Source organism: Corvus cornix, chromosome Z, assembly GCF_000738735.6.
Source record: "Corvus cornix cornix isolate S_Up_H32 chromosome Z, ASM73873v5, whole genome shotgun sequence".
NCBI lineage: Eukaryota > Metazoa > Chordata > Aves > Passeriformes > Corvidae > Corvus > Corvus cornix.
Window position 1 is genome coordinate 70,845,433 of NC_046357.1, and position 22,669 is coordinate 70,868,101.

General features: G+C 47.5%; 1 protein-coding gene across 3 annotated transcripts; it reads right to left on the reverse strand.

Annotated features, from left to right (window-relative positions):
• Positions 1-3,002: 3,002 nt before the first annotated feature.
• On the reverse strand, positions 3,003-21,351 carry MACIR (macrophage immunometabolism regulator). Of its 3 annotated transcripts, none has more exons than XM_039566887.1 (2): positions 21,082-21,351; positions 3,003-4,138 (listed from the first exon to the last, which is right to left on the reverse strand). In XM_039566887.1, the coding sequence occupies exon 2, from the start codon at positions 4,115-4,117 to the stop codon at positions 3,494-3,496; it is 624 nt and encodes a 207-aa protein (XP_039422821.1). In that variant the 5' UTR covers positions 4,118-4,138; positions 21,082-21,351; the 3' UTR covers positions 3,003-3,493. The 3 variants fall into 3 exon arrangements, with proteins under 3 accessions (XP_039422821.1, XP_039422822.1, XP_010404022.1); XM_039566888.1 differs by lacking the exon at positions 21,082-21,351 and adding an exon at positions 17,014-17,335; XM_010405720.3 differs by lacking the exon at positions 21,082-21,351 and adding an exon at positions 9,897-9,980.
• Positions 21,352-22,669: the final 1,318 nt, after the last annotated feature.

Consider the following 22,669-nt stretch of genomic DNA (forward strand, 5'->3'; position numbering starts at 1 on the left):
AAAGTTCCTTTCGTCCATCCGGACTTTCTATCTGTTTTTCTAAGCTAGCTTTCAAACGATCAACAAACTGAATGAAGCTTTCATTTGCTGACTGTTTGATGTTAGAGAAATATTGTGTAGGAACAGAATCATCAGGGGTAAGAAACAGCGATGTCTTAGCTGCAATAGCTATGTCTTGTAATGCTACTTCAGGTAAGGTTGTAGCTTGATCTAAGGGTTTTTGGAGGTCACCTTCTCCAGCCAGTTGTTCTATTGTCCAATCTGCCTGATTTGCATCTTTAGCATAAGTGTCAGACAGTGGTTTTAAGTGTCTTTTCCAATGCCTTTCCCATAACATATATTCGGCAGGGGAAAGGATGCAGTTAATAATGTTTTTAATATCATGTGGTACTAATGTATAGGCAGAGAAAGTGGCTTCCAATAAGTTTCTAAAGAAATGTGACCCTCTCCCATGGTCTTTTGCTGCCTTGCTAAGCTCTTTGATTTCTCTGTATGGGATAAGTTCCCATGTTTTTGTAGATGGGCCACCCCTCCTCCCTCTCCCTATAATGACTGGAAAAGCTGAAATTTTCTGAGCCAACTCCCAATCCCCCTCCCGGTTCGCTTCCCTGCGTATCTGTGCCCATCGATCTTCAGATTCAGAGTCAGAGCTGCTGCTACTGTCATCTGGACAGGAAGAATAGGCTGTGGCAGGGCGGGGCTGAGATACAGGGGGCGTAGCGCGGCATTTTTGAAATGCCGGCTCTGCTTTACCCAGGGCGGGAATGGCAGGAGGTCGGGGGTGCTTTGAGGGGTGGGAAGGGGTCCTGTTATGGCAGCATGTGGGGGGAGAGGTTGTACAGCAGGAGGTCGTTTGGTGGGTCGGGTTACAGGTAGTGCCAGTTTCGCAATTCCATGTGGAGTCGGGGTGGGCGATAGGAGGGTGTGGGGGGCAGTAGGCTCTAGCGCAGCAGCGGGGGGAATGGGGATTGCGCAAGAACCCGGAGTGGGGGGGGGGGGTGCAGGGAGAGGGGGAACATCAGCAGGGATTGCGCAAGATGCAGCTGGCAGGGGGGAGAGCGGGTGTGCCGGCGCCTGCCAGGGTGGCAGAGCCATTTGCGGTGGGGGAAGGGGGGAGGGAGATTCCATTCTATGGGCGATAGCCTGAGGCGGTGCTGCGGATAGCTGCGTTCCGCCAGCGGCAAGAGGGGCAGACGCTGGCGGGGGGCGTGACGCTTGTTCCGTGCCCCACGGTGTGTGTGCGGAGCTCTGCGGGACCGGTCCCGTGCTGTACCATGGCTGCTCCGTGGGTGCGGGGGGGGGCAGCGGCGGCGGGGCGGCTCGCTGGGACAGGGCTGCCGCGCTGGGGTGGGGGGGGCAGGACCGCGTGGAGCAGGGACGCGGCAGGAGACTGGGACGCGGCAGGAGACTGGGACGCGGCGGCGTGGGTCGCGGTGGGTGGGGGGGTCGGAGGCACCGCGGGCCGGTGCGAGAGGGGGAAGGATGGTGTCGTGCAGGGGAGGGTTGCGGGACACCAGGGGCGCAGGGAGACGGGGCTGGGGGCGGCTCAGAGGCATCCGTCCCGGGGAGGGGGGATGGGTCTGGGATGGGTGCCGCGTGCGCTGCCTGGGGGGTGACAGCGGAACCGAGGGGGCGAGCAGGGGGGGCCGGACACGGGAGGACCGCCGGGAACAGAGGATCGGGGAAGGGAAGTGGGGGGGCCGGCGCCCCTGCCGGGCCAGGGCCGGGGCAGCTGGCTGGGTCCGCGCTCTGGCTGGCCATTGCCGGAGGCGGAGAGGGGGGGTGGGAGGGGGGAAGGGCAGAGAAGGGGTTCGGCTGAGGGGGGGTTTTCGCACAACACGTTTTCACCAGTAAATGAAATAAAGGAATGAATTTTGAAACTGAGAGTTTTTCCGAGGCTTGAGAGGAATACAGTTTGTTCCCCACACTGTCCCAGAATGGATCAGAAAGAACAGAATCGGTGTTAGCTTCAGGGAAATTTAGAGATATCCAATTACTGAACGATTTAAGATTTTTCTTAGAAAGAACACCCTTACAGAATTTAAAGTCAGATTTGAAGAGAAGAGTCAGAAGAAAGGGGTATAGGTCTCTCTCAGATTGGGAAAGGCTGGGTTTAGCTTGCCTATGTCCCATTTTAGCTCCTCCCTCAGCAGAAAAAAAGAGAGAAAAAAAAACCAAAGTAACTTAAAATGCACGCAAGAGGAGAGCAGAGCCCCAAGTTTAAACTTACAAATCCCGTTTTCTGGTGGGGCTGGCTCCTGGAAAGGTCTGCTGAGGGGATGGTCTGGCAGTTCGATCCTCAGGGACTTTGTCCTAGGTGGGAGATGAGGGACTCGAACTGTCCCCGTCCGAAAGGCCTGCTAAAACGTAGGTCTGTCTTCAGAGGAGCAGCACACGAACAGCTGGTTCTGTCTTGGTGATCAAGACGCAGCTCGGGCCAGGTCCAGGTTCCAGGATCCAAGGCTGTTTGGGCGCCAGTTATTACAGCTGGTGGTGAGGTCAGTGGCTCTGACCCAGGAAGAGGTGACCGGTCCGGGGAGATGGTCCCGAAAGGAATCGCCTGCCCGAGGTCCGGTGTCCTCCTCTCAGCTGCTGGCAGAGGAGCCCTTGCAGAGGCTGTCAGCTCTTTAGTGATATCAGCTCGTGATTTCCAGCTCAGCTCTGCAGGGCAGCCTCTAGGCCAAACCAGACCGGAGAGAGAGACGAGAGGACCCGTGTGGCTGGTTCCGCACGAAGGTAGCTTTATTGTGGGTTCCCTCCGGCGAAGGGGAAGGCCAGGGATGAGAGCTCTCTCCTCTACAGAGGCGAATTGGTCTTTTTTAGGGATACAGGGGATCAGCAAGGGGACCAATGGATTACAGAGGGTCTGGGATAGACCAGTGGGTTACAGAATGATCTGCATAGGGTCTCCCAAAGGATTGTGGGTCTACTTTTCCTCACCATGACTCAAAAGTCCTTTCCAGGGAGTCCTGCTGGGCGATTGCAAAATCTCTTATCTCAGCAGACATCCCTCCCGGGCAGTGGCTGGGCATATCCCACATTTTATTACAGAAACAAAAAGTAAAACCAAAAAACCTCCTTGAGTACTTATCCAAGAGCATTTTCTAACATCAAGCCAAAATTAGCAACAACCAAGCAGACATCACCAATTTTTCAGTGCTGAAATACTGTAAATACTAGATCTAGCTGTACCAACAAAAAAAAAAAAAAATCCCAAAAATCAAAATCTTTTTTTTTTTAAAATGTGTCCAAAAAAACGTCCACCAGCTGCAGTCAAATCTGCATCAGAAGCTGCTTGCTCAGGAAAGATTTCTCTCTCCAATTATTTGTAACACATTGCATTGCTAAGACTGTATTCAAATAAATTCCTTTCTGGTAACACTGAGCTGATACAACCACCTACAATGTGGACAGTCATGTACACAGTACAACAGTGGATTTTTGCAGCAACAGAGAGAAGGTAAGAAACCATTTCTAAATTTGAGATGATAGCTCATGTACTATTCCTTGCAAACATACGATCCCCTCTAAGAGTAAGGTGTTGGAGCTGGTATTGTAGCACTTCCGTGTCAGCAGGTTCCTTAATGCTCATTTTGTCTAAATTGAGGTAGTCCAGGGATTTGGAATGAGCCCTTTTACCTTTCAAAAGACAGAGAGGCAGGGGACCATGAAATGCCTTGTAAGGTTCATATGGTAAAGCTTTATTGTATTTATCCCCTGAACTGGGCATCCGTCTCCTTCTCCTTCCATTTACTGCTGGGATCTCATATGGCTGGTAGTACCTACTTCTAGTTTTGTACAAGCGCGAGGAACGTGGAAGTCCTGAATCAAGATGTTTGGAGCCCAAGTTCAGACCAGATTCTCCTTTATTCTCTTCACTTCCCGTACACTTATGGGCTAATTTTAGCAGCTCCTCTCCAGTTGTGAAGCCAACCAGGTAGTTAGAATCCATGTGAAGGATCTGATATCCTGCGACTGTCCGCCGCATTGGTGAGCAGGGGGTGCTGGAACAGCGTGGCTTTTCTCCTTCCATCCTGCCTGCACAACTCACCTCTGCAAGGGGCACAGGGAAATTGGAGAGGGCAGTTCTGGACTCTCCATTCACATCAACTTCCATTTTAAACACAAAGCTTTGCTCCTAAAAATAAAACAGAGCTTGGTCAGAAAATGCAACACAAGGCGCTCAGAGAGGACCACAAAAATGGAATTTTGTATTACCCACAAGTCATAACCAATACTTGCCTATTCAGCCTTGTCTTACCTCTGCAGGGTGTCACATAACAGAACTATCACCAACATCTGTCTTTCAAAATTATCTTGGGTGGGTTTTTTAATAAAAGATACTATAAAGATACTGATAATTCTTAATAGCTAAAAACATACTTGAATACTACCATACACAGAAGTGGATCATCTCGCCAGATAATTTTTTCAGCCTTTTGGTGCATTTGATTCCTTGTAGTCCCTGACCTCTTGCAACATCTACATCCATTAGCAGATCCATAGCACCTTCCCCTGGTATTTACTGCATAATTTGTCTATTGACAATAATCTTATTAAACAAAGCTTTCAAAAAACCTGCCTAACAGATACCACCTCGTTCAGGTATGACCGCAGACCAGACCTGATCTCCTGAGTGTACTGCAGTGCTTCCATCTTCCAGATGTGCAGACAGCTTGCTTTAAATTCAAAGAAGGGCATCCTGGCTGTTTCACACCTGTCTGATTAGGTCATCAGCAATCGTCACCCACTCCTCAAGAAAATTCACCTATCACTTATTCACAATCAGCCAAACACACACTCTTTTATTCTAATAGGATTCTAATGTATTTCTAACAAAGTATACCGTGTTTAATGAATATAGCATTAGATTCTTATAAGCATCTTAAGAATACGCAATATTTATTTGTTTTTTTCCTATTTCTCTTGGAAACAGACTATTTTACCCTTCCCTCACAACTATTCCAAACACATTATTTGGTGCCTTTACAGACGCAAGTGCTCACTACAAGCTATTACCACCTCTAACATGGAAACGTATGGTCACCATCACAGCAAGTATACACCAGTAGATGCTAGAACACTGGGAAGCCTTCTTCTCATTTCTATTTTCAGCATCACATGGACCGTTTCAGTGACACTGCTACTTCACAAAACAGAACGGTCACATTTGTTTCCAAATCCATGCTTTCTTCATTGTCAGACTGTCACCTTTGCTCTAAACTGCAGCTCATGGCTCTGTAGTCAATATAGTTCACCAAAAAATTCAGCAGAGCTATGTCATGTTTAAAGGCAACAAGACTCAAAGGAACGAATGTTAGCATCTAAGTGTTAAGCAGAAACAATTCTGAAATTCATTATACGTCACCCTAAACTACATTCAAAAGCTCAATAATATTTCACAAATAAGACTGACTTAAAACGTTCTTCCAAGAGTTTGCAAACTTTTAAAGCTACTACTTGCTGCCATTTTGAGGCTTAGAACATCACAGGCCAAGTAGCAAAGACAAACAAGGAAATACTTTATTCCATCTTCTGCAATTAGATATTACCGCAGGCCTGGTTCCTACGGTATATCACCGTGTCCCGCAGCCATAGGGAGGAGGAGGAGGAGAAGATCCAGCAGGCAGGAATTGTGCAGCAAGACTGATTGATTTAATTATTTTACAAACTCTTTTATAGACTTTTTTCTTCATAGTCTAATTGGACAAAGGATCAGCCACCCCTTGGGGTGACTGGCTAAAATCCTAAAACATCCATTGTCAAAATATTTTCCTACTACACCATAAACAAGACTTTCCAAGGTTGCAGGTGGCTTGGTTGTTTACATAACTCTGCTACCTCTTCTGTGAGAGAGAAAAGTCTCTCATGGACTTAGAAAATAACAAGAAAATCCTCGCTAACAGCATTTTTGTACCTACAATTCCCCCTTTTTGTTTTATAAGATAACAACTCTACTATTAATCTTAAATAGAAATCTACATCAGTTATTAATTCTAAATATGTCCTTAAGGCTTTAACTATCTGACTCCATAACAAGAAATTTAAAGTTCAGTCTCTGCTGGTGGAAGAACCATCCGCCTGATGGTTGACATCTTGGTCATCATCAGAAGAGTCATTGGGCTGATGATCTACATTCTGGTCACCATTTGGATGGTTGGCGTTCTGGTCATCATTTGGAGGTTGCCTGTTCTGCCTCTGGTGCCGTAGGTCAGGGCGAACACCGTACCCCCAGTATGCCGTACCCCTGGGGTAGCCACCGTACCCCAGTATCTGTGGAAACGCAAGCATACCCACAACCCCAAACGTTAAGCTCATGCGGGCCTTCCCACTGGTTAGTGAGCAAATTCCGCACCCAGACTTTTGCCCGGGGCAGTTGTCTCTCGCCTGCAGACTGCAATGAGAGAAAATGATTCAGAATAATGGGATTATTTGAATTTTGTGGTACTGTAAGGTGGTTAATTGTATACAAAGCTTTTGCTAGTCGGCTCTGTGGGGTTTCTCCATGCATTCCCCCTTTTTGTTTTTCCAAAACACGCTTCAAGGTACCATGAGCGCGTTCGACAATGGCTTGGCCAGTAGGAGAATGTGGGATACCAAAGGTATGGTCTACACCCCATAGGTGTAAAAACTGCTGTGTTTTCCCCGAGGCGTAGGCAGGACCATTATCGGTTTTCACAGAAGCTGGCACGCCCAGGACTAAGAAAGCCAATTTCCAATGGGCAGTGACATCATGGCCCTTCTCTCCAGTGTGAGCAGTAGCCCACATAGCCGAGGAGAAAGTGTCAATAGACACGTGCACATATTTCAGCCGACCAAATTCTGGGATGTGAGTTACATCCGTTTGCCAAATCTGCAAGGCTTTTAGCCCTCTGGGGTTTACCCCGGCTGGCAAAGGCGCAGCGAGTCCGTGACAGTCAGCACAAGCGCTGACAATGTCGCGCGCCTCAGTTGGCGTTAAATGGAACTGCTTCTGCAGGGTATGTGCACTTTGATGGAAGAAACCGTGCGATGCCTTGGCTTGTGCAATTTTGTCAGGTTGAGGCCCTACCCACGCAGGGTTGGCCAGCATGTCAGCCCTGGCATTGCCTTCCGTTAGAAACCCTGGTAAATTGGTGTGGCTTCGAATGTGCAGAATGTAATACGGATGCACTCGAGCCTGAATTGCAGACCAGAAGGTTTGCAACAGTGAAAACAGAGCTGCATTGTTCAGCTCCTTCAGAAGTGAACAATTTAAGCGTTGGGTTATATCTGCTACATAAGCAGAGTCAGTAACCAAATTCAAAGGCTCCTGAGAGAATCATTGAAAAGCCATAATAACAGACCTTAATTCAACTAACTGAGTAGAGTCTGACTCGGATTGGTGTGTTAATCAACCACTGAAAAGGCAGTGTAGGATACTGTGCGCCCTTACGCACAGTGACCCCTGCTAAAAATTTGCCCCAATCCGTACGCCCCAAGCTGCCAACACGTCCCGTCCCCAAAGGTTAAGGGAAGTGGTACTAACATAAGGCCTGATTGTAGCTGTGTGCCCCTCTGAATCCTTCACCACCACAGGCCGTTCGCTTAAATAGCTCTGTGTGGTTCCTCCTAATCCTGCGATGGCCAATCCCACCGGGGCTAAAGGCCATGAGGGAGGCCATGCACAGAAGGAGATGATCATTACATCAGCACCCGTATTAATCAAATCTTGAAGCTGAGTCCGGGGCGGATTTAAAAATTAATTTAGTTCTGTTTGAAGCATAGGTACGTGCTCTGGTAACCAAAAGCAATCAACTTGGAAAAGTAACCATGCAGAAGGGAAGGAGTCAGCAGTTCACTGCAGAATTATTACCCTCACTGCAAACCAGTACAAAGGAAAAATCACAGCAGAAAGCCTTCAAGCCAGCAACCCCCAGCCTAGTACTTCAGCCTGAAACTGCAGAACTCCCATTCTGTGCTGCAGTGTGAAGAACAGTATTAAAACCAATCTGTAAGACATTCGAAAGCAACGGCAGCATCAGAAGCTGGTGCCACAAACATCAAAAGCTCAAGGGAACAGCACTACTAGCTGGTGACAGGAATGAATGGCCAGCTCCATAAGCAAAGGTCCAAAACAACTCAGCATGTATGTGTTCAGCTGTTCCTTCCCAAGACTTTTAATGCCAGTTATCAAGCGGCATACGGCTTCAACGTGATTTATATCCTTATCTGGGAAAAAAATAAAAAAGACAGAAGGACATTAACTAGAAGACTTCTATGAAAGAAAATAGAAAATAATTTGAGATTCACAGTGAGTGTAGGTACCATCACCTATGAACAGATATTTAAAACCTTTTGACAGTATTTGTAGGACATTTCTACGGTTATAAAACTTCCGTTATGTTCACTGCTGTTTAGAAGTATAAGCTCATCAGTAATTCCCAGCATCAATTATAATACTGGAAAAAACAGTACTTCAGTTTAAAAAAATTACTTCTTCAGATCACAGCTAGCTTGTCTTCTTGCCTGTCAAACAGAATGACAACAGAGTGATGCCAATTCAAGGCAATTTGTAATTAAAGATTATTACTGAATCTAAGCAAGGAGACTAGGAACAAGATGGCATATCCTTTGCCACCAGTCCACATATTAAAAAAATACAGAAAATAACTGAAAATAGCAGTTACCAAGAGAATTCATTTGACCAATACCCACCAGAATGGCATCCAGAACAGAATTAACTTCAATGAGATTTTACAAGATTTTATCAATTCTCTTTGTATATTTAAACCAGGCCCTCCATATAAAGTAATCAGACCCAATCCAATACAGATTAACACTGAGAAAATTGTCTCAAACATAGAGCAGAGGAATAATGAAGATAAATACTACATTAACTACTAAAAATCACTGTATGACCTCAAAGAATACATTAATATTCTTGGGATAGTTCTTTCAGTGCAAAACCATCAAAATTTCCACACTTCACAAATATAAAGGCTTTCTGATTATTGAATCTTCCACAAAGTTGTCAGATATCATTCATATCCTTTTCATAACACGGGACAAATGAAAAACAGACATGCATGACACATTAGTACCTGGTATGACAATATATGCATCCTCTATCATTTACTGGTGAAATGACTTATCGCCACGTGCCTCGTTGCACTCAAAATCGTGTGTTTGAGTTTTTTCCCCAATCATGTCACTACTTCTTTTATATGTATTACTTACTGTGTTTCTGAGGAGAGAAATGCAACTTACAAAATACGAACTTTAATTACTCAGTATTTAAAGACAAAGAAAGATGAAGACAGGTTTCCCTTGATACTCCTATACTTTGTAGAAAGTCTGCATTATCTTGGAACCACTGTAAGTTACTCTTAACAAAATAACTGGTTCTCTGTAATTTCGCATTTCTGTTGTTACTTATTGCCTCAGCTAAAATGTGATTTGACAACATGCCTTTTCTTTTCCATAAGCATTGAATTTCTGTCCATCCAGTAAAAATATTTTCTTTTTAAGAACTGATTTTTCCCCCTAGGTGCCAAGCCTGTAGGCAATACTATTAGTTAAGAATCACAAAGATATGTCACATTGATAAAATGATTGTAATTCCAGCAATGCTTACCTGTTAAACATCAGGAGTAAGTGAAATCACCCAGCATGTGTGAAGCTTTTAATTATTTCAATTGTCTATTTGTGAAGGGTAAAAAATAAGGACTACATCTTTCTCCTTGCAGTCTGAAGGGAATAAATTTTTGCTGTTCCTAACAAGAAATTCCATACTACTCTAAGCTGATGAGAATGGAGGCAATATGAAATTGTTGCACCACGTAAGACAACATTCAGATGGAGTAACAACTAAGTGTACCACTGATTTACTTCCTCTAAATTACATGCAAGAAAATGAAATTATGCATAAGACATACACTATAATCCTACAATATTGCAGCTGGTGGTGGGGTCCGAGGCTGTGACCCAGGAAGAGGTGACCGGTCCAGGGAGATGGTCCCGAAAGGAATCGCCTGCCCGGGGTCCGGTGTCTTCCTCTCAGCTGCTGGCAGAGGAGCCCTTGCAGAGACTGTCAGCTCTTTAGTGATATCAGCTCGTGATTTCAGCTCAGCTCTGCAGGGCAGCCTCTAGGCCAAACCAGACCGGAGAGAGAGACAAGAGGACCCGTGTGGCTGGTTCCACACAAAGGTAGCTTTATTGTGGGTTCCCTCCGGCGAAGGGAGGCCAGGGACGAGCTCTCTCTCTACAGAGGCGAATTGGTCTTCTTTTATAGGGATACAGGGGATCAGCAAGGGGACCAATGGATTACAGAGGGTCTGGGATAGACCAATGGGTTACAGAATGATCTGCATAGGGTCTCCCAAAGGATTGTGAGTCTACTTTTCCTCACCATGACTCAAAAGTCCTTTCCAGGGAGTCCTGCTGGGCGATTGCGAAATCTCTTATCTCAGCAGACATCCCTCCCGGGCAGTGGCTGGGCATATCCCACAACTCCCCCTTCTGTATTTATTAAAAAGCATTCCCAGCAGCCTTTCTGCAGCAACGTAGGAGGCAAGAGAACATAAGTAACACAGTAATAATTACAATGAATACCCACAGAGCTCCCTTAATCAAAGATGCAATCCATCCCGTTATTCTCCATCGTCCAAAAAGGTCATTGACTACTTTTAGGTCATCAAGGCTGTGGTGAGGACAGCATCAATGTAGACACATTTCATCTTTGGGCAGGGATGGGGCTTCTGAGAGGGAATACAAGCAAGACTTGTTAGCTTTGTGGTGAGAGGGGAGGTTTTGGGGTTTAGGGAAGTTTGACAAGGGTTGAGGGAAGGGGATGTTCTGGGGTAACAAGGGGTGATAACATATAAACTAGGGATCAGTTTTCCCAGGCTGTGTCTGGCCTACGGCTTGACTTTTTGCTGTAGCTTCTTGTTCAGCTTTCTGTTTCGTCTGCTGCCGTGTGGTGGGACGATCTTTTTCCTGGTTGGTGGGCATCTGGCGACATTTTCGTCTCCATGCCGAGCTGGTCTGGTTTTGTGGAGGTCCTGTATTTGTCTCAGGAGAGTTCTTGGTGTTTGAGGTAGCAGTGTTTGTAGGGCCTAAGTATGGTTTAATACTTTTTCCTGGGAACCACTTCGGGCCAGATGGTAGCTGGACACAGGCGTAGCCTGTGTTTCTCTGTGAGCTTAGCTTGGGTTGAATTTGAGAAGTGGCGGAGTATTGGGGGTCAGGCTCTGATGATGTACCATTTAGGAAGTTAATGCCATAGAGAGCCTTACAGAGTCTTTCAACAGGAGACAAGATTTCTGTTTCTCTCCGTTGCTGGTTGAGGACTCTTTTGAGGGTTTGGTGGGTCCTTTCTACGATGGATTGTCCTGTGGGATTGCTAGGTATGCCTGTCTTGTGTTTTATTCCCCATTGCTTGAAGAAATCTTTTAACTTGTGAGAGGTGTAGGCAGGCCCATTATCTGTTTTGATTTCTTCAGGGACTCCCAGGGTGGCGAAGGCAAGGAGAAAATGCTTGATGACGTGGATGGCACTTTCTCCTGCATGGGCTGACGCAAACACTGCCCCAGAAAATGTGTCAACTGACACGTGCACGTATTTGGATCTCCCAAAGGATGGGAGGGAAGTGGGTTACATCAGTTTGCCACAATTGGCAGCTGTTCAGACCATGGGGGTTGACTCCAGTACCCATAGATGGTATTTGGTAGTTCTGGCAGTTCGGGCACGTTGCAATGATAGCTTTTGCTTGATCTTTTGAAAGCTTGAACATTCTGACAAGGGCAGGAATGTTTTGGTGAAAAAATGCATGTGACAACTTTGCCTGGGCAAAGATGTCAGGGACGTTTGCAGTCTCTGCTGGCATGGCCAGTGCAGCTGCTCTCCTGTTCCCTTCAGCAATGGGACCAGGGAGGTCAGTGTGTGACCTCACATGCATAATGTAGTAAGGCTGTTTTCTGTGCGAGATTAAATGGATTAATGTAGAAACCAGTTGGTATAGTTTTTGGTTGGAGACCTCCTTTAGAAAAGCATGTTCAGCCCTCATAGCTATACCAGCGACATAAGCCGAATCTGTGACCAGATTAAAAGGTTCATCTTTAAACTTCTCAAAGCTCTGACAACAGCTGCTAATTCAGCAATCTGTGGAGATCCCTCTACTATTTGGATATCAGATTCTCATTTCTGGGTATTGGGCTGTCTCCATGTCATGACAGACCGATGTGACGAACCATCAGTAAAGACGGTCAGAGCTTTAAGAGGTTTCCTACTTTGGATTAATTTTGGAATCAATTTAAAAGCTGCTTCACGGTAGAAAAGTCTATGTTTTGGCATGTGAACGGAAATTTGGCCTGTGTAGCTATCTAGGGCTAACTGGAGGCTCTCATTGGTCCGGAGCAACAGCCTCAGGTCTTCAGTGGTCAATGGCAAGTATATGCATGTGAACTCACACCCTGCAAGAGAGCGGAGACGAGTTCTGGCCTTTTTTATTAAATGAGCCATTACTTCTTGGAAGGTGGTTAATCTCTTTGTAGGTTGATGGCTTGTGAAGACCCATTCAAGTATCAGCAAAGGGTCTCTGAGTTGAGGGTCCCATTGGAAGATCAGTCCATGGAAATGGGGAGCCTTACCCAAAACTGCAAACTGAAGAGGCAGGCTGGGTTCAACGCGATGGGCTTGGCGTGAAGACAGGGCTTCTTGAACTTTAGTGATGGTATCTCGGGCTTCAGGTGTGAGGACGCATGGAGAGTCCAAGTCTTTGCTGCCGTGGAGGAGGTTGAAGAGGGGATCGAGGTCTTCATTTGTGACTCCCAGTAGAGGGCATATCCAATTTATGGATCCACACAGGCTGTGTTAAGTCCCTTAGGGTTTTAGGGTCCTCTTTGATGGAGAGTTGCTGGGGTACGATGGTTCTCTCACGGATCTGGAGGCCGAGGTAAGTCCATGGGCTGGAGTGCTGCACTTTGTCCTCACGAATCTCGAACCCTGCTTCTTCTATGGCTTCAATTGTCTTTTTAAGAGTTCTGTCCAAGTAAGTTTTTTCTGATGCACAGATTAGTATGTCATCCACATAGTGGTAAATGATTGCTTCTGGAAACAGGCTCCTGATGGGGGATAGAATGTGGGCGACGTACCACTGGCAGATGGTTGGGGTGTTCTTCATGCCTTGTGGGAGGACAAGCCAATGGTATCTTCTGAGTGGGGCTTCATTGTTAAGAGAGGGGACGGAGAAGGCGAACCGTGGTGCGTCCTGGGGATGGAGCGGGATGTTAAAGAAACAGTCTTTAATGTCTATGATGGCCAGCAGCCAGTCTCGGGGCAGCATCGATGGTGATGGCAGGCCGGGTTGGAGGGGGCCCATGTCTTCAATGACCTCATTGATCTTTCGTAGGTCCTGGAGTAGTCTCCATTTGTTTTGCCAGGCTTTTTCAGTACAAAGACAGGGGAATTCCAAGGGCTTGTGGTCTCAGTGATATGACCTTTGGCAAGTTGCTCTTCCACCAGGGCTTCCAGCGCGCTGAGTTTTTCTTTTTCAAGGGGCCACTGCCTTGTCCACTTTGGGTTGTCAGTCTTCCAGGTGAGCGGGGGAGTAGATGGCAGCGCGCGTTTCTCAGTGGCCCCAGTCAGAAATCCTGGCTGGGAATGGTAAGGGTGGCACCCCACTGGGATAGAAGGTCTCTGCCCCATAGGGTGATGGGGGCTCTTACCACGAATGGTCGGGTGGTCGCTATCTTGCCCTCGGGTCCTTCAATGACAACATTTTGTTTGCTCCTCATGGATACTGCAACTCTACCAATCCCGGAGATCGTACCTGCCACTGGCTCCAGTTCCCAATTCCCTGGCCACTCGGAGCGGGCGATGATGGTCACGTCTGCTCCGGTGTCCAGCATCCCTGGGCGGTAGACCCTCTCTCCTTTACAGAACAAGCTGCACTCGATGGTCGGTTTGTTTGAGCCCACAATCTCTATCCACATTGCTGTAGGATTGAGGGGAAGCTGTTCTGGGCGGTTCTGTGGAAGTAAAAAAGCTTGAGCAATCGGTGTTCCCTGTGGGAGAAAGAAAGGTGTGTCCGTGCAGCAAAGCTGGACAAGAATCTCTTGTCCAGGGTGCACTGTTTGTATCTCAGGTAATACAAAGAGTTGTTCTGGACCATGGATGGTATCACTTAGGATAAGAATGTCCCATGGGCCGTCATGCGGTCCATACTTTCCTGTGGGAATAGGACAAAAACGCTTGTCAACAAAGTTAATTGGCAGTGATGTTACCAGTTGGTGTCTCGTTCCGATCGGTAGCGCTCCGTGTGTTGGATCCTTCTCATGTGTTCTGGGATTGCCTGGGATGATGGTGCCGGGCGAGGTCCAGCTGTCTGCTCTCGGTGGTCCAATGTGGAGTTCACAGCTGCGGTGGGGTAGCATGGCCTTTGATTTGTTGTCTGGGCGCGGGGCCTTGACACCGCGCTCTGATGGAAGTTTTTTGGATGCTGCTGGTGCTGTTGCTGTCTCTGGTGCCTTTGGTAGGCAGCACAATGGTCCTGGGTGGGTGACCTTTGTGGGCAGTCCTTTATAAAGTGTCCAAGTTCGCCACAATAGAAACAGCAGGCATTCTCCTTAGAGACTGCTGCAGCAAATGCGCCAGAAACTCCTCTGTGATGCCTTTTACAACTGCTTGGGTCATTGTGTTCTCTGTGGATGTGTGTCGTGTACAGCTCTCTATCATTTGTTCTATTGTGGGTTCTGTGTCCATGGGTAGGGCCCTCAAGATGTTCTTACATTGTTCGTTAGCATTTACCATGGCAAGTTTGCCCAAAAGTTCCTTTTGTCCATCCGGACTTTCTATCTGTTTCTCTAAGCTAGCTTTCAAACAATCAACAAACTGAATGAAGCTTTCATTTGCTGACTGTTTGATGTTAGAGAAATATTGTGTAGGAACAGAATCATCAGGGGTAAGAAACAGCGATGTCTTAGCCGCAATAGCTATGTCTTGTAATGCTACTTCAGGTAAGGTTGTAGCTTGATCTAAGGGTTTTTGGAGGTCACCTTCTCCAGCCAGTTGTTCTATTGTCCAATCTGTCTGATTTGCATCTTTAGCATAAGTGTCAGACAGTGGTTTTTAAGTGTCTTTTCCAATGCCTTTCCCATAACATATATTCGGCAGGGGAAAGGATGCAGTTAATAATGTTTTTAATATCATGTGGTACTAATGTATAGGCAGAGAAAGTGGCTTCCAATAAGTTTCTAAAGAAATGTGACCCTCTCCCATGGTCTTTTGCTGCCTTGCTAAGCTCTTTGATTTCTCTGTATGGGATAGGTTCCCATGTTTTTGTAGATGGGCCACCCCTCCTCCCTCTCCCTATAATGACTGGAAAAGCTGAAATTTTCTGAGCCAACTCCCAATCCCCCTCCCGGTTCGCTTCCCTGCGTATCTGTGCCCATCGATCTTCAGATTCAGAGTCAGAGCTGCTGCTACTGTCATCTGGACAGGAAGAATAGGCTGTGGCAGGGCGGGGCTGAGATACAGGGGGCGTAGCGCGGCATTTTTGAAATGCCGGCTCTGCTTTACCCAGGGCGGGAATGGCGGGGGGTCGGGGGTGCTTTGAGGGGTGGGAAGGGGTCCTGTTATGGCAGCATGTGGGGGGAGAGGTTGTACAGCAGGAGGTCGTTTGGTGGGTCAGGTTACAGGTAGTGCCAGTTTCGCAATTCCATGTGGAGTCGGGGTGGGCGATAGGAGGGTGTGGGGGGGCAGTAGGCTCTAGCGCAGCAGCGGGGGGAATGGGGATTGCGCAAGAACCCGGAGTAGGGGGAGGGGGGGTGCAGGGAGAGGGGGAACATCAGCAGGGATTGCGCAAGATGCAGCTGGCAGGGGGGAGAGCGGGTGTGCCGGCGCCTGCCAGGGTGGCAGAGCCATTTGCGGTGGGGGAAGGGGGGAGGGAGATTCCATTCTATGGGCGATAGCCTGAGGCGGTGCTGCGGATAGCTGCGTTCCGCCAGCGGCAAGAGGGGCAGACGCTGGCGGGGGGCGTGACGCTTGTTCCGTGCCCCACGGTGTGTGTGCGGAGCTCTGCGGGACCGGTCCCGTGCTGTACCATGCTTGCTCCGTGGGTGTGGGGGGGGGCAGCGGCAGCGGGGCGGCTCGCTGGGACAGGGCTGCCGCGCTGGGGTGGGGGGGGCAGGACCGCGTGGAGCAGGGACGCGGCAGGAGACTGGGACGCGGCAGGAGACTGGGACGCGGTGGGACGCGGCGGGTGGGGGGGGGTCGGAGGCACCGTGGGCCGGTGCGAGAGGGGGAAGGATGGTGTCGTGCGGGGAGGGTTGAGGGACACCAGGGGCGCAGGGAGACGGGGCTGGGGGCGGCTCAGAGGCATCCGTCCCGGGGAGGGGGGATGGGTCTGGGATGGATCCCGCGTGCGCTGCCTGGGGGGTGACAGCGGAACCGGGGGGGCGAGCAGGGGGGGCCGGACACGGGAGGACCGCCGGGAACAGAGGATCGGGGAAGGGAAGTGGGGGGGCCGGCGCCCCTGCCGGGCCAGGGCCGGGGCAGCTGGCTGGGTCCGCGCTCTGGCTGGCCATTGCCGGAGGCGGAGAGGGGGGATGGGAGGGGGAAAGGGCAGAGAAGGGGTTCGGCTGAGGGGGGGTTTTCGCACAACACATTTTCACCAGTAAATGAAATAAACGAAAGAATTTTGAAACTGAGAGGTTTCCCAAGGCTTGAGAGGAATACAGTTTGTTCCCCACACTGTCCCAGAACGGATCAGAAAGAACAGAATCGGTGTTAGCTTCAGGGAAATTTAGAGATATCCAATTACTGAAAGATTTAAGATTTTTCTTAGAAAGAACACCCTTACAGAATTTAAAGTCAGATTTGAAGAGAAGAGTCAGGAGAAAGGGGTATAGGTCTCTCTCAGATTGGGAAAGGCTGGGTTTAGCTTGCCTATGTCCCATTTTAGCTCCTCCCTCAGCAGAAAAAAAGAGAGAAAAAAAAACCAAAGTAACTTAAAATGCGCGCAAGAGGAGAGCAGAGCCCCAAGTTTAAACTTACAAATCCCGTTTTCTGGTGGGGCTGGCTCCTGGAAAGGTCTGCTGAGGGGATGGTCTGGCAGTTCGATCCTCAGGGACTTTGTCCTAGGTGGGAGATGAGGGACTCGAACTGTCCCCGTCCGAAAGGCCTGCTAAAACGTAGGTCTGTCTTCAGAGGAGCAGCACACGAACAGCTGGTTCTGTCTTGGTGATCAAGACGCAGCTCGGGCCAGGTCCAGGTTCCAGGATCCAAGGCTGTTTGGGCGCCAGTTATTACAGCTGGTGGTGAGGTCAGTGGCTCTGACCCAGGAAGAGGTGACCGGTCCAGGGAGATGGTCCCGAAAGGAATCGCCTGCCCAAGGTCCGGTGTCTTCCTCTCAGCTGCTGGCAGAGGAGCCCTTGCAGAAGCCATCAGCTCTTTAGTGATATCAGCTCGTGATTTCAGCTCAGCTCTGCAGGGCAGCCTCTAGGCCAAACCAGACCGGAGAGAGAGACGAGAGGACCCGTGTGGCTGGTTCCTCACGAAGGTAGCTTTATTGTGGGTTCCCTCCGGCGAAGGGAGGCCAGGGACAAGAGCTCTCTCCTCTACAGAGGCGAATTGGTCTTTTTTAGGGATACAGGGGATCAGCAAGGGGACCAATGGATTACAGAGGGTCTGGGATAGACCAGTGGGTTACAGAATGATCTGCATAGGGTCTCCCAAAGGATTGTGGGTCTACTTTTCCTCACCATGACTCAAAAGTCCTTTCCAGGGAGTCCTGCTGGGTGATTGCAAAATCTCTTATCTCAGCAGACATCCCTCCCGGGCAGTGGCTGGGCATATCCCACACTACAAGCCTTAAGAAAATAGATGAATTTACATTACTGAATTAATAAAAGCTACTGCAGTTAAATTCAGAATGTAATGTAAAACAACAGCCTACAAAATAACTAGTAAAGGGTCTGTGTATGGGGGGGGCAAGGGGGGGAAGGGTGGTGGTGTTCTTGTCAACAGGTAAATTATTAAGCCATTCAGCTACTCAGTGTACCAGGCAATAATACCACATGGCTTACATAAAACTAGGATTGACAAAATGTTCTTTTTAAAAAGATGAGTACATCAATTTCTACCAATACGTTCCTACTTCAAGTTGCAGTAACCATTTTTAAAATTCTTGTTATTAATGCAATTTTAAACAGAAAACTATTATGATCCAGAAAACCACCTTTTAAAATTGAAGACAGTCACAAGTGCACTACTGAGGAACCACAACTAGCAACACAAGTGACTAGCTCAGACCAGATCAGCATGACAGAGCATACAATTTACAAAGAAAAGAGACAGATGGAATGCCAAGAGTCTGACCAGACTAATGAATTTTGTATAAGCAGATGTAGCAAGCAGGAAAAGCGAAAGAAAATGGTGGGAAAGAAGGCCATTTAACTCTTAACATCTCTCTGACAAGCAATACTAGATGGAAGTGTTTAACAGACAGTAACTTCTCTGAAATATTTAGTCTTCCACAATGCGACTCCCTTGCTGGACTGAATCACAGACAAACAATTCCTCTTCACTTGGTCAGTAAAATGATGCTCCTGGAGAGCATAAGGTGGTTGTTTACCATCCTGACTCATAAAAAAATGAAACAGTGAGATACATGTAAAGAAGTTGATACATATTGTAAAACAAGTAATTTTTATTCTTTTTTGGATTAGTAAGTAAAAGAATGTTTCCCTTATTTCTGTATGCAGCTATGCATTTTTACTTTTTGATCTTCCATCTTTTCATCAACTAAAATCTAAGTTTCATTTCCGAAGTTCTTCTAATTTTCATGTTAGCCCACGTGGGAAGACACCCAACAACCTGACTTGTCAACAAAAAACTAAGCTGCCTTTTAAAAATAAGAGGTAGAAACAAACAAGCAAAAGCAGAGTGGTTTAAGTATTTCAGGTTTCACCAAATAAATACTGATTTCTTTTCTTTAAAAACCAAAGTGGGACTACGGGTCTCCACTGTTTTTGTGTTAGAGAAGAAATTCATGTTGGGTAGTATTCTATACTTACAAGTCTGACAGTGCCGCTCTGGAGACATTATTTTGAAATTATCAGCCTAAATCATACTATATTCAGCCTGTGACTACAAACAGCTATTCAAAGAAAGATACTTTAAAAACACACCTACTCACAGATATTATGAAAAATATGTTTAATCAATGCAATTTAGTTTTTTCATTTTTTTTAACCGAAGCACTGTAAGTCACTAGTTCTTCATCCTAACTTGCTACGATCTGCAGCAAATATTTAGATATTTGGTGGAAAGGCTTCACATTCACTTATACTATCCACATTGCTGAAGGTCACTTTCTCAAGCTCACTAGAGTAATGTATGTAAAGGCTTTAAAGTTTTGCTGTCTGCCTGCTTCTCAAATGCTCCTTCTCTTACTTACATGCTGCTTAAAAACAAGTGGACTGAAAAGTATGGAATAATAATTAATAAAAGCCCAACAGTACATGCAGTTACAGTAAATTTCTATTACACTTACAACTAGTGCAAACAGAAGTCTTCCTTCCGGAACACTCAGAACGTTGTGACTCATCTGACTTTGCCATAACATACCACATTTGCATATGATTATATATGCCCAGTGGCCAAGCCAGCAACATAAGGCTGGTCAGAGAAGAGATTGTATAGAAAGCCACACTATAATGTCAGTACTCTTACTCAAGAGCTTAATTTCAGCGATTGCACTGCTACTGCCTCATTTCCCTGTGCTTCAAAGCCACTGAGAGAACCACCCTCCTCCATCTTCATTATCCTAACAAATACTCTTCCTCAACGGGGAAAAAAAACAACTGAAGCAAGCACACCCAGCCAGATGGAATATGGTTCAAAATACACCCAGAACAGGAGGGTGGTGGGAGGAGCAGCTTTCTGACATCGATTCATTTCTGCATGCAGCTATGTATGCACACACGTATGACATCCTGGCCCACTCTAGAGAACACAGTAACAAAGACATGTTTATAAGAAACATTTGTTAGTGTTCATCATTTTCTGTTTTCTTTATAATAGATAATACATTTATGCTAGGCAAAATCCCTATATAAAACAGCACATAAACAATATATACAGAGAATTAAAATCTGAGATTGTTTTCCTGCATTCTGCAGACCACTCAAAACAGCACTGATACTGCTCAGAGATACTCTCCCAGTAAATGTGCACAGACAGACCTGGCAAAACATGCCTGCTAATAAACTAATGCAGCTTAGCAAGTTCCATACTCTGTGAAGTAACACGTTAATGCACCTTTGAGAGCACAACAGCAGTCAGTGAGCATCACAGGCCAAACCCTGAATATTTAGACAAAACTCTGAGTTTCCATCTAGTCTTCACTAAGCAAAATTTATTACAAAGAAATACAAAGTTACCCACTAGTGCACGTTCTTACTGCCAGAATCAATAATAAGGTCATATTCAAGTTTATCACTTGCCTGAAAGTATGGGGCTGCCAGTGGCTTTAAGCTGCAACTGAGAGATAGTTATGCATACTAAATACATATAGACACTAATACTAGATACAGCTGGTAACAGGTAAATTCTGGGCTTTTCCACCGCTTACACTGTCACCCATCGGGTGCCACGGAGAGCGCACAGCAGCAGCTCAGCGCAGGCTCCAGGCCCTGCATGGCAATTCCCTGGCTTCCCGGCACACACGGGGATCGCCACCAGCATCCTGGTCTCCTTCCACGGCTGCCGGGCAGCTCCTGCCTTGCTCCTCCCTACCGGCTCAGCCCCTCCGCACCCGGGGCCGCAGGGCGGGAGCCGGGGCCTGCAGGAGCGCGGGGCCGCCGCTCACAGCACGGGACCTAGCGCTGCCCGGGCACGGCCCGCCCGGCCCCTCAGCCCGCGGGCCCCGCGGCCGCTGCGAGCGGGCACAGGCACCGCCGCTCGCGGGAGGCCAGGTCCGCACCCTGCGGCTCCCCAGGCCCCACCACCCACCCCGCACGGCTCCCGCCCCACGGTCCCTCCCTGGGCCCATCCCACTCCGGGAGCTGACGGCAGGGCCAGAGGCCTCGAGGCCGGGGCTTCATTCCCGCCCGCTCCTACCTGCGGCCCGGTGCGGCCCGCGCGGCAGCGGCTGCCAGGGGCGGCGTGCAAGGCGCTCCGGTTCCCCGGGCCCGCGTGGCGCCGGGCTGAGGGCGGAGCGCGGCGATGGCTCCGTTCGGTGCATCCCGGCCGTTCCGAGCTCCGCCTCCCTCCCCGACCTGAGCCTCGGTGTCTTCCACCAAACCCACCTGTCCCGAGCCTGGCTTAATAAACGTTAGTCCCCCCGTGCAATTTCCCGTCGTACACAGCTGTAAGAATGGATCAAGTCACCATCTCTTGGTGACTTTCTCATCACGGGAATATCACCCACCTCCGTGGTATTTCCACGCAGCCTACAAAGTTTGAATGCTGACTAGATAACAAAGCTTTAGTAATGGGTTTTGCCAATAACCAATTAGATCATTTCTCTATTGCATTTTGCCGATTAAGCAAAGATGCTATTACTGCAGCGAACCTAGCAAACAATTGCATAACTTGGCTTCTGCAAGTTAAAGGGAAGAGGAAGAAAAAGTGTGATGTCGTAGTCCTCTTTTTCCAGCTCTACCACACAGCTCTTAAGCTAGGTTTTGTTTCTGAAGCTGGGTCTTTAAGGACACGCTCTTGAACACGCAGCTGAAGTTTATTACTCTCATTAGGAAGACATGGATGACCCCAATACAAAGGCCACGTTCTGTTCTCCCTTTAGTCCCAATGGTCATGCCAAGAAAGTTGCACATGAACTGGTCTCGAATTGCATCAAAGGATGTCGGTATTCCATACGCACCCAGTCTAACCACTGTGCTCCCAAATGCTTCTGGAATGGGTGTTTCTTGGAAATTCTCAGCTAGAACAAACAACAAAGAAACAAAACGCTAAGTTTTACAAGGAATTTTAATTACAGGCTCTGCAAGTCCTTAATAGTCATTGGGTTTGTGTGAAAAACACGGGTCACAATCTTGATGATTTAATACATTTATTAAACACTGAACCAATTAACTGAAACACATACGATTGGAAACCTCTGCAGCAGTCTGCCTAGCACAAAACAAAACACAGCACTGAACACACAGACACGACCAAACGCCCACCCACATCCTAGCGTTATACATTTTATACCCAAAGCCCCGCCCTTAGACCGCCCACTGCTCCACCCACCAAAGTCTTTGGGATTGGCTAATTGATGTCTTGGGTATCTTGAAACGTTGAATCCCTGCAGTTATTAATGAGCAAACAACCAAGTCCATTAACAAGCCATCCTAATTATAATCAACTCCTTCCCTCCCACCGATTAATTCTTTATTGAATGCGAAAACCACATCCCAGAATTCATTTATAACAGTTTGCAAGATCACAGAAGTGTTCTAAGAACTAAATTAATAAATTTAGCACAACATGGGGAATGTATCTGGTCAAGCAGTAGTCTAAGAAAAGGAACCTGTAGTGTAATTCAGGGGCATTATGATGCTCCATGTTGCTGACAGTACACAAACCCCTTTGCTTCATGTTGACACCTGTAATACAAGCTTGAGTGGGAAATCCCATCTTCCTATGTTGTCCTGAGGTATAAATGAGGCTGGCTGTAAGATCTTGTGAGTTAGTGTATCACAGC

Excerpts from the sequence above, each read along its gene's own strand:
- MACIR (XM_039566887.1), bottom strand. The coding sequence starts at position 4,117 with ATGGAAGTTGATGTGAATGGAGAGTCCAGAACTGCCCTCTCCAATTTC.